Below are 12,736 nucleotides of genomic sequence, written 5' to 3'. Positions count from 1 at the left end.
GTCTGAAGTTAAAGGAGCACATCTACGTCACTTCAACATTCAGGGTCATAGGGTCAACCCTGCATGTATCAATCAAAAATCGGAATGGTCACAATACATACTCCACATGTACAAGTAGAGGTCTTATGAATTATATAATAAGAGTCAATTTAACTCCTATTATGAATCTTTTTCTTCCCGTAATTTGAGGGCTTTGAGTGGGAAGTACCTTGTTGGCATGGACTCAGGTAAATTAGCGGTGGGCTACAACTTGAGTTTTATTTTTAGAACACATTGATTTACTTCAACTCAGAGCAGTCTTTCTTTTGGTTCATTAGCAATCTAGCTCGCTGAAGCCAACCCATTCGTTGACGTTGTACTTCTAAGCCAGTTGGTTCATGAATTCATTCCCTATTCGCTGATCTCAAAGCTGCTGATAGCTAAAGTGAGCTGGCCGTACCGGATGCTCCCTGAGAGTTACACAAGTGTCATTTTTTATGCAGATGTTTATTCACTAGGTAACTTAACTAGCTACAAACTAGACACATACAAAAAGCTACAGATCTGTATACTTCACAGCTAAATAACAGTAGATTTGGTGTTTGCATAGTAAACACAATGCAGCAAACCCTTATCATGGACACTGCTGCAGCTCAAATAGGCGACAAACTACAACAACTATTAACTCCTCGTTGTTTTTAGAGGGGACTGGCATGAACTCATCCCTCTCGCCTCATGAACTCATCTTTCCCTCACATCCCTCCCTCGGTCCCTCCTCTCCTCAAAGTTTGAATGCAATCATTTTTATATGTATTCAAAAAAATAGAGTGCTGATTAATGTGAAGACCACTGTGGGTGAGTCCTCATAATTGAGAGTACTACTTATGCATAATTACTGCTAGATGTTGGAAGGATAAGACGCGGGTTTTACCTTCGATGAAGAACACTTTTATGCCAGATGGACTTTGAAATTTGCATTAAATTGCGTATTAAAATGTGCAAATATCGTAACATTCAAAACTGTAAACCCAGGAGACTAAATCATTTGCATATGGATTGTGATATTTCTAAATGCCAGGGATATAACAAAAAAAATGGTGCTTGATGAGGGAGATATGGTCTGGAGGGATGTCTGCCACAACGCAGAAGCACGCTATTATTATGCGATACCGCTCACACAAAAGCCAGATCTTAAGTAGCCGAGCAGGACTCCAGTACCTCACCCGTCTCTCTGCAGGCGTGTGAGGAAAAAAAATACACAAATAGGAAATGAAGGTTAAAAAAGAAGAAGAAGAAAGAAAAAAAAAAAAAATTGGGCAAACATGTTTGCATGGGTTGAGTTGAGAATGAAGCCGACAGAAAAGAGGGAGAGGAGGAGAGGTTGGATGTAACACAGAATAATAAGATGAGTGGAAAAAGAATGCCTGAGGGGAGAGCAGAGAGAAATAGGCCGTCCTGTTAACATGCTGACTTACCTGCACACACACACACGCACACGTACACACGTACACACACACACACACACTTTAAATATCACCTCCAAACACGTTCCCGTCTCGCCGCCTGAAAAAAAAAGAACTAAAAAAAAAAAAAACTCCCTATCTCGGTGAGCTGCTGGCCGCGGCGCAGCCCCCCCCCTCATCCTACCTGCAGTGAAGCTAGCTGACACACTCGGTTGTGGGACATCGTTGTGCTTTACCTCATGATGAATTATGCATCGGCCGCTGTCACTTTGAAAAATGCAATTACCTCAGTGATAAGGCAGATGGCCTGTTTTGTCTGGCATATGCTGTGCATCCATTAAGAGTCTAGCGCTGGGAACAGAACCGCCAGCGCACAAACGCGGGTGGGTGGACAGATTCCCGTGTGCATCCGTGAACGCACGCACGCACACACACACGCCTCAGTTTTAGCCAAATGTGTTCTGCCTGCGTAAGCTGCTCAGTCACATGACATCCAGCGAACAGGTAACACAAACATAGCATACGGACCCATAATAGTCGCTGCAGCATTCACCATGTTGGGAGCGTGTGTGTTCTGTGGGGAGGTCAGTCCAGTTTCTGAGGCGTTACGGAGGCAAAAAGAGAAGAAAAAAAATGTAGAATACAATATATATTGTTTTTGATTTGGGTATCGGCTGATAAAGAGTCACGGTGCTACTGGCCACCACTCAAAACATTGTCTTCATGGACATGAAATACCTCCAAGTAGCTGACATGTTTGTCGTCAGATCAGGTGAAATCACCATCAAGCAAAATGCAAACGTTACAAACTGTAGCGCCGTAATAAGAGGACAGGTCATTATAACAGTTCTTAAAACTGCATTTCATTAATACATGAGAACTATATGGATTCATCAGCAGCTCACTAAATGAGCTTTCCCAGGATTCTAAGAGAAAGCTTAACTTTATATTCTTTGTGGGAGAGAGCAGGCCGAGCCGCCGCCTGGCACGAAAAACATGAAGGACAAAAAGCCGGCCTCTTTTTACTTAGACGACGCTGTTATGTTGCAGTTTTGAAATTATCGTTGCCGATGTTGTCAAAAAAAAACACTTTCAGAGAGAAAAGAGTGTTGAGGAAGGCCGACAAAAAATGCAGTTAGAGACAGATTTGAGGGAGAAGGCTGGAGAGAGAATCGTCAGTGTGATGGAAATAATTCCCACTTCAGATCACACGGGAATGCAATGCCGCTCTGCGCTCTATTTCTTTCTTTCTCTCTCTCTCTCCCCCCCCATCCATTCGTTCGTTATCCTTCCTGCCGTCTCCTCCTCGGCACATTTTGATTCCTCTATCCGCTTCTCGATCTCACTTCATGTGGTTTTTGAAGTGTGCCGATGCTCCTCACGGGTTCATTTGCCACGCTCTCGCTCCTCGATCCCTCGGGTCTTTTTTTGGCCTCCCTGAGGTCACTCATTCTCACTCTTCAGTGGAGCCACGGTGTGCTCTTTAATTAGCTGGTCAGATGGCCACATGCACAGAGAAACACTGAATGACGACACCATGAACAGAGTTAGACTGGTGGGAAGAGATATGCCGACGCAGTGGGAGGATAATTGAAGTATTTTTAGGTGAGTAGATTATGAATAAATATTGGGAGAAACACTGGAAAAAGGCACAAAAACAGCAATGCACATAATGGAATGCAATACACTTTTGTTTTGTCAGGTTTAGTATTAACATTCACCGCAGAGTTGTCCTTGATGCATGGGTAAACTAGTCGGGGCTCTATGTTTCAAGGTGGGTGGGGGGGGTTGCCGACACGCATCGAGGACAGTCGCCCCCCCCGTGTTGACAGCAGGGGGGACCCCATCGGGGGGAGGGTGCAGCAACCAGTCCGCGAGGCCTCGGGGAGGAGGAGGATTTTGGGAAAACTTTCTTGCTCGTGGCCGAGCTCGCTAACTAGCCGGTGGCTGCTCCCTCGCCGTTTTGGAACAGTTGCGCATTATAACTCGTTCACGCTTATTATTATTATTACTCGTGTTGACCACCTCCGGAGGGGCTTTTCGCCAAAGCGATCACAATCCATCCATTTTGCGGTTCAAGCAATATCAAATAGAAATCTGATCACACAAAGTGCACTTTAATGCAAGGGGGGTCAATAATTGACTTCCTATGAACTTGACACCCTGAACAGATGCAGCATTAAGCACTGAAGGGAAGGCACCATTGTGTCAGTCAAAACTACAGACACAAAGTGGACTGAAATATATTTGTCATAAAAATATCTAAAGGAAAATAGGAAAACAATATGAAAGTTAACGATAACGAAAAAGACTACCATGGCCTACCAAGCCATAGCTAGAGTGACGACTGTGATTCAAATTTAAGTCCAACACTATTTGATAGCATGTTTGATGTAATCTGTAATCACCTATTCATCTATTGCTTTTGACGCTATAGTCTAAATCCTTGAGAAGAATTGGTTTTGTTGTAACACACTAATCTCTCCATCTCTTGAGTGAAGTGCAAAGTGAAAGCTTTTATGAACACTGGAAAAAGAAAGGGACTTAAGAGGATAGAAGGGGTGGTCGTGGGTCACGACAGAGTCCTCATCCAACAACACAATACGAGTGACGCACAGAGCTGTTTCGGTGAAGAATCGAGGGAGGGGAAGGAAAAACAGAGTGAAAGGCGAGCGAGCCACAGACGGCAGATACACAGTAGATCAAGAGCAATGAAGATAGACGGCGACAGCCGAGGAGGGGCTGATTGAAGGAGACAAAACGGGACCAAAATAAAAGAGACGTTCTATATCCTGCAAGGCATCTCTCTCCGAGAATTTGGCAGATTATTAGAAGCGTGACCCTCAGAGGCTTCAATCCCCGGCTAACGAGGGCAACGTCTTCAAGCGACATTTCCCAGCCGAAGGAAGGAGGATTAAGACATTTAAAAGTTTTTGTTAAGATAAGCTTGAGATTTAAAACAAAAAAAGGTCGCCGCCCCCAGAGAGGATGAATTAAATGCTCACACACACACACGCACAACAGAAAATTACACAAACATGCACCATGAGATTCCCTCATGACACACACACACACACACACACACACACACACACACACACACACACACACACACACACACACACACACACACACACACACACACACACACACACACACACACACACACACACACACACACACACACACACACACACACACACCATATAGGTCATTTCCCCTCTGGCTCATACATTATTGCTGATTTGGGAAGGGGAGGTTTGTTCACTAAATATTTGATGGACACCCATAGCTGCAATGAGATTAACAGATTAATCTTGCCAATAAGGATGTGTTTACCAGTGTGAAGCTCTGTGTGTGTGTGTGTGTGTGTGTGTGTGTGCGCGTGTGTGCGTGTGTGCATACACTCTGTGTGTGTGTGTGTGTGTGTGTGTGTTCATATGCACGAGTGCCACAAGAGCCCAAATGTTAATTAAAAATGCATCAAACGTCACACAGCTAACGGCAGCACATATCAAACTGAGGGATAAGGTCACAGTGGCAAAAAGGGGAGAAAAGGGAAAGTTACGAGAGAAAAACAACTGACACAAACCAGAAAACACTGTAAGCTTGTTAGGATATTGAATTGGATCTTTATCATACTTTAAAAGACGTAATGGGAGTAATACCATTGTCATACAGAAACATCCCACGGTTAACACCGCAGCTTTCTGTTGTGGTCTGGTTTGACCATTATCTGATGGTGGCTAAATGGTAGGTGGTTTATGTCTCTGCTCTACTCACATTTCAATGGAAGCAGGGAAATTATCCCTGAATCCCTTTTGATAACGGAGGGTGCCGGTCATCAGACGTTACGCGGTCTCATTCTAAAGCTAAGAGTAGCTTACGTTTGGCTTGAGACGACTGGTAGACTATTTACTCTTCCAGATCAGTGTGTGCTCAGAGTTATTCACATTTACCCGGGAGGCAGCACAACCTGTCTTTCTATTCCGACGACGTAAAAACAGGCCCACGAGGCTCGCGGGGGGGAATAAACAGGAAGACGTTTATTGCGCAACGGGATGCTGACAGAGTGATGGGGAGCGACTGATGCTCCTAAAGAGACACACTGGTAACATAGACTCTCTTTCCCCCTCAGTGTGTGTGTGTGTGTGTGTGTGTGTGTGTGTAAGCGCACTTCTGGATGCATTAAGTGCGAGAGAGATAAATATTGAGGATTAGAAAAGCCTTGAAAGGGCCCACTGTGAGTTAATGTGGCCTTGCCATCGGCCCTGTTAATCCAAATGGTATTTCTCTTCTGGAACCAGCACGAGAAGCCACCACGACTCCCATTGCAGAGGTGGAAGCTCTGATAAGAGTGACCAGGAGCCACTTTTGGCGAAACAGGCTGCGGCCTGGAGATTAGAGAGCCAGCGGAGATTTGCAGACGATACATGTAAAGCTGAGCTGAACAATGACAACTACTGGCCAAGATTGTTTCAGGGGATAAGATGCTCTCACACAAAAAAAACAAATACATCTGGCTCTACGCGGGATTGAGTGTGTGTATCAGAGTGTGTGCTTGCAACAGTGCGTCCACGCGTGAGATTAGCCTGTGAAGGGGTGAGCATGTGTGTGTGTGTGTGTGTGTGTGTCTGTGTGTGTGTGCGTGTGTGTGTAGAGGAAGAAAGTTATGCGATGAGAAAGCTGTAGTGAAAATGCCAAAGCCAAAAAGACCAGACAGTCCTATTCTGAAGCCCTTGAAGCAACACAGCTTCAAATGCAGAGGGGGCTTAAAGGACTTAGGAAAGGGATAGAGCTGCCCCCTCACCCCCCCTCACAGCACTTTTGGGGAAAGACACTTTTGACTTCCTGTGTTTTAGAGATACATTTTCATTAAAATGTTGAGCCCGTGCAACAACAAACCAAACCCCCACAGTATAAGCCGGTGCTGGGTTTAAAAGGCTCTCCAATACTCCGTCACAACGACACACACGAGGTTCAGCAATGGACATGCTCACCGAAGTCCACGAAGGAGGACTGTCCGACAACCTTGGCTTTGGCTGGTGGCTCAGACGGCATCAATTCTTCTCTGGTGAAGTTCCCGTCCTGAGAGAGCCACCATTAGGTAGACAGAGAGAAGAAGAAAGGAGAGAGAGGCAAGTGAGACACAATAAAATAGAGAACAGGTGTCTAACAGTAGACATCGTGGTTCTGTACTGTATTATTGAGGCAGAAGGGACCTTCAGCGGACCATAGTTAAGCAAGGGGCAGCTTTTGTGTCCATTTATGCTCCTGCACAAGCATGAGCAGTACATACTTGTGCACATACTTGTTTATTCCCCTTTTTATTTCCAGTTGCAGTTTATGAATGTGAATGAAATGCGGCGACAGGAAGTAAACACGGGCCCAAGCTGCTGTCTCGCGATAGTTCAGCTGAAATACCTCCCAAGAAACTGAAAATGTGATGATTAAATGGAAGTGTATTAATTGGTACATTTATTTTCACCACAGAGAAAATATATTTCTTATGTAAAACATTGTATACGTAAAAAAAAAACAGTTTATTTGGTGCTGTTGGCCACAACCTCCAGATTAGTAGAGGGTTATCTAGTACAATTATCTGTGTCATTCAGTTACATTAGGCCTGAATCAACGATGACTTTCATTATGGATTATCAATTATTTGTTGAATAATAATTTCATCTAAAAAATGTAGTAAAAAATATGACAGACCAACGGTGACACTGTACAATTACTTTTTGTAATCCAGTGAAGCAAAAAAATCCCCACATTTGAGAAGCTGCAACGAGCAAATGTTTTACCTTCATATTGGAAATGTATTGACTGTTGAATGCAACCACGTAATTAATTGATATGTTGTTTTAGCACCAATTCATTTTAGTGTTGCAAATGATTATTTTCATTATCGGTCGCTCAATGAATCGTCTATAAAAGGTAAAACCTTTTTTAAAGACGACACAAGGAGATGTCTTCCAATTAGTTTGTTTTTCCAACCCTCATACACAAGGGAATTAAAATGACATAATCCTCACATTTGAGAAGCTGAAAACATCTCATGTCTGACAATTTCTGCTCGGAAAAAAGGACGATTGTCCAGATTGTTTCAGATCAATCGACTGCAGACATATCAATTCATTAAATCGATACTCTTTTCTTTTCAGCTGTTGATTTAATACTCTAATTGTCTCGTGCAACATGCTGTATAGACGCGGGAAGAAGTGAAGGGATTGCTGTTCGTCAGGTTGGAAGTACGAGAGAAAAACACAGGACGAGACGTCTCCGTGAGACCAATATATGGGCGTGGGAGTTTATATACGCACATCATACGCCATCGGTGTGCGGTGCCCTTTCCAGAGGGCATAGGGGATAGATAAGGAGATAAGCATATTAGTGGGGGGGGAGTCTGTGCGTGTGTGAGATCAGATGTGACTGTGCATTGGGAAACTGTTGCCCACTGATAGCAACATTAGTGATTCATGAGAGAGCGAGAGAGAGGGGCAAAGACAGAGAGAGGCAGGGAGAGAGAGCAGGAAGAGACATTCAAGGACTGAGTCAGAGAGAGAAACGTATGCATTATGTAGTGTGAGTACGTGTGAGGGTCTGTATGTGTTACTATCGTCCTCCATGTTCTGCTGCATTTAATTGAGTTAATGACAATGAATTGAGAGGCAAAGTGGAGACTGACGAAGATGAGACGAAGCCAATTAATTTGAATAGTCATTCATTCTACGTCTAAAACATGAGGAATAAAGGAACGCATTATAAAAAAAATCAATAGTATCACATCTTTTAGATGCTTCACATAATCTACGAGAATAAACTGCGGTTCTTTTCTTTGAGACCGGTATAGCGTCATCTTCTGGATCATTCACTATACACGCGCACTAAATCATGCTATGGTACATTGGACACGTCAACGTAATAACTGCTCTTTGTAGAGCAGGCATATGGTGTACGGTGACATGATGCATGAATTGTAGGGCTGACACCTTCTGCTCCGTTGCACAACAGGCCCCTTTTCAGAGCAGGCATATGTGAGCGGGAACAAATGTGCCTCTGTATTTATATGATTTCCAGTCAGTTGCAGGATAGTAACAAATCAAACTGAAGTGAACTACAGGCTACGGCTCTCCCGCTCCAAACATATTCAGATGACTTAAAGCCTCGTTCTAACCGTCTCCTCTTCGCAGACAATACGGAAGCCCACACTGAGCATTTACTACCACCTGATAACTGCGCTGGTCACTTCTTCTCCGCTCCGATTGACAGCTGCTTCCTATTAAATTGCGATTGTCGTTTTTAAAAAAAAAAACGCTATTAATGTCCCGGCCTGTGGCGAATGAATGACACGACCCGATTGGTCCGCTGTGCCGCTTCAAAGCTTATTCATTTGAGTTAAAAAACATCTGTTTGGCCGCTGACAGGATTTACTTTAAGTTTAGTCAAATGACACAAACCACAAAAACTACAATCATCGCGAGTGAGCTCTTGAAGTGTCTTGGTCTTTAGAAGAAACTCCAGCATTTACAACTCCAAAAACTGCAGACTTTTACATGTAGAAGGAAAAGCACAGGTGTTACTAACGATGGCTCCGTACCCATTGAGCCGTGACTGTGACCATGGTTACGCGTGTCTCCCCCCCACCCCCATGCGACCTTTGTGGTATCCCCAGATCAGACAGGCATTGAGTTCAGAGAGGTGAGGACAGCGTGTGGGCACAATGCGGACGATTTATCAAAAAAAAGTAGGTTTCCATCATCTTTGCCCCAAGGGGGAGAGACCCGCTGTTCAGTGACTGCAGATGAAAAACACAGAATAAAAGCTTTTGGATGAGAATGATTACGTTAAAATGCGTTTAACCAACGTTTTACATCCGATGGGTCCTCTATCAGGCATTGAAGTGCAGGCGGGACAGCTGAGCTCTGAGCTGGCGCATCCGATTGCAAAAAAGTTGCAGTGTAACCCCGGCTGCTGCGACAGCGAGGCAGCATTTACAACACAAGGACTCTGGAACCAGGCCAGCTCCATTTAATTCAGGCATCGGTCCTTTTCATACTATATCAGCTCAACATCTGTGAAAAAAAGGCCTGTTTTGAAATGGCAGGAAAAGAAGTCGTCTAGCCTCACTGTTGGGGGTCCACAACTGTCACAGAAACTGCCCTCTTGATCATCTTAATGGCAGCCTCATACTCATAGTCCCCAAGTCCACCCTGAGGCATTTTTAGATTAGGGGACTAATGAATAGTGCTGCCAGCGTGATGATCCAGTAGATTTATGACTGCGTTCCCTTTAGTGCATCAATGTTTTAACATATGAATGAGGCCTCTGCAGGACTGCACATAAAAAGGACTGGAACGTGAATATTGGCAAATGTTCTTATAATCTGGATCCAGGCAGGTATTCCTGGGAAAAAAGAAAAAAAAAAACATTTCGCAAAAGAAGTGTTTTATGTTTTAGTGGAAAGAAAATGAGTTTGCCTTAAATAAATAGGAGCTGGGTAATTGGGTTGCATGAACAGCAACCATTACTGAACAGACAAAGAAAATATCATCACACACCATCTAACATCTGTGGGTGTGGGTGAGAGAGAGTGAGAGAAAGAGAAAGAGAAAGAGAGAGAGAGAGAGAGAGAGAGAAAGAGAGAGAGAAAGAGAAAGAGAGAGAGAGAGAGAAAGAGAAAGAGAAAGAGAAAGAGAAAGAGAAAGAGAAAGAGAAAGGAGAGAGAGAGAGAGAGTGAGCGAGCATTATTTCCAAATGTCATTGGTTTTGTTTTTTCAGTGTCTGCTAATCACACAGTGCCTAAATAGTGCCGACTGTGGCCTAACAATCCTAATGAGGTTATTTGCAGAGGATTGGTGCCAGAAAAGTGCCCAAAAAACTGGCCGCCTGATTCAAAGAATAAATCACACGCATTCAATATTATGAAATGTCCATTAACAAGTTCTACATGTTACAAAACCTTCAAACTCACATGGTGTCCTGTGAAAAGCCACAGCGGTTGTTTCATGCTGTATGTTACAATAAATTGGCGGTTAATCATTTGCATCTTGTTTGACGCTGTGAGTGCTGATGAGGCAGAAATGTAGTCGTTTATTTTGCCAGTATAAGTCCCTCGTCCAAAGATTCAGGCCGTCACTGGCAGCGGATGCGTTTGTTTGTTTCAATCCGTTAAGAACTATTGGTTCCCTCGACATTGTGTATGAACAAATCTTTGAGGAAAGAGTTACACACACACGGTGGGCAAAAAAATAAATAATCACGACAGTTTTTTCCCTGCAGGTAAAAAAAAAAATCACGATCCACGATCTTATCACAGTTGTTATTGATGTCGGTTTTTAAGAATATTTCTGAAGAAATATAGCCTCACAAGGCAACAACAAAATGCCACACAAAAAACTCCAATTGCATCACTTTTCCAAATATCTAGCAGTTCAAATGAGCACAAAATCGGCACTCATATAAAAAGAAAAGACGGTTCTACGGTTACACCTGTTATTTCAGTGTTGAAGAACATTAGGAGCTCATTCAAACTAATTTATGACTGGTGTGTGAGCTGCATGCCATATTCATCAGAGCACACGATGGCCGAATAGCCTATAATAATGTAGCGGTTTTCTTTTTTTTAAATTTTTTTTTTTTAACAGAGTCTGGCGAAATGCTCATTCCACATTAAAACGCACGGAATCGTTACTCGCCCTCGACTCTGACGGGCTAAAGTAAAGATAGGGAGTTTCGGTATATTTTCACAAAGCAGCGGTGCTAATCATTTGGAGGCAGCATTGCTTCTCCCAATATGATTCACAAATAATCCATGCAGAAAAAGCAACGGGAATTCAATATAGAGAGAGATATACAGTCCTGCTTTCTTAAACGCATGCGAGTAAGTCCGGCTGACCTATGCAGAAGGAAATGACACACTTTGAAGCTGATCTCTTGAAAAGCGGGGAGAGTCAACTCGCGTGAATTCAGATCATAAGCTTCCAATCGCGGCACGCACGCCCGGTTCGTACGGGCACACCCACAGATGTGGCAACAGGGTGTTAACTCCCTCTGCGCACCGAGGACGAGATCCCAGCGTGATTGACTGCTGCCGGCTGCCTGATTGCAAGATGTCATGATTAAAACTGTGACGTGTGCGTGTGACAGTTTGAGAGCAGCTGATTGATGTGTGAAGATGAAAGGATTACAGGTCTTGCTATTATTCTTGCATCTGTTCACATCACCCCCAAACACACAAAGATGTTTTCATGGCAAATTGTAGCAGGAGAGATTTTTAACATGCCGTAAAAATACAAAGTACATATGGTGCAGAATCGATGCTACGGCTGGTGTCAAAACGTGTGCCGTGTATGAATTTGTATGCAGTGGCGCATGACACGTTGGATAAACTGTTGCTGGGAACAGTGGGATTAAGGGTGGGATCCAGTCAGTCGTGTGCGAGACTGCAGACATGCAGTGTATTCATATTTCATATGTGGCTAGAGAAAAACTTACCACACTAGCTTGTGAAGAATATATATGTTCTACTGTAGAGTGAGGTGAACTGAATGCTACAACTCATACAGAGGAGCCGACTGCATGGGGCACAAGTCACATGATCCTATCCTGATGAACTCGGAGACAAAAGCACTCGTGTCACAATAATACAAATTCAAATATTTATTATTTAAATATGCTTCTATAAAAAGTCCAGATATGTTGTTGCCCTCTATAAAGTAATTAACTTAAGCTCTATTATGTGCATTTTAAGTCCGGAAGGAACATTTGTAATAGTTAGGACAATGTCAAATTAGCTATTTTGACATTTCATTGTTTTCCTTTTACAAGAACAGAAGGAAAAGAAGAAAGCATAATAATCAAGTGTTTTAAAAGTACTGTATATTCTATACAGGGTTTTGTTATGCATCCTGGCCCCGTATGCTTCACGAGACTCTCATGGAGTGAAAGTGTAGGACCGACTACAGAGAAAGAGGCCGATGTGTGTTTCCGTAGCACACTGTAGTATGTGTGCATGTGACCGGAGGCATCGGTTTCTCCCTTAGAAATGAACTAAACTATTGGATCAGCCGTTGTAGAATTGACCCTTAAGACCCATTGGCTCTACTTGACGGCCAATGAAAACACCGCTTTTCACTTATCGCTGCACATCTGTGACGGCCTTCTCTGGTGTAATTGCAGGGAAACAGAGGAACGCGGAGGGTTGGAAGGAAACTTAGAGAAAACATAGAAAGGTAATTAAAACAGAGTGTTGGAGAACGAGCGGTGCGCTGGCCTGGGACCGATAGATGAAG

At 43.4% G+C, this 12,736-nt stretch overlaps 1 protein-coding gene across 1 annotated transcript in view; it reads right to left on the bottom strand.

Annotated features, from left to right (window-relative positions):
• itfg1 (integrin alpha FG-GAP repeat containing 1) overlaps positions 1 to 12,736 on the bottom strand; it is a 114,875-nt gene that overhangs the window by 78,743 nt on the left and 23,396 nt on the right. The window contains exon 8 of the mRNA XM_034559617.1: positions 6,443 to 6,530. Within this exon, the coding sequence (XP_034415508.1) occupies positions 6,443 to 6,530 (88 nt within the window). The remainder of the gene's footprint in view (positions 1 to 6,442; positions 6,531 to 12,736) is intronic.

Source organism: Cyclopterus lumpus, chromosome 3, assembly GCF_009769545.1.
Source record: "Cyclopterus lumpus isolate fCycLum1 chromosome 3, fCycLum1.pri, whole genome shotgun sequence".
Classification (NCBI taxonomy): Eukaryota; Metazoa; Chordata; class Actinopteri; order Perciformes; family Cyclopteridae; genus Cyclopterus; species Cyclopterus lumpus.
This window is presented reverse-complemented; position numbering and strand designations above follow the sequence as displayed.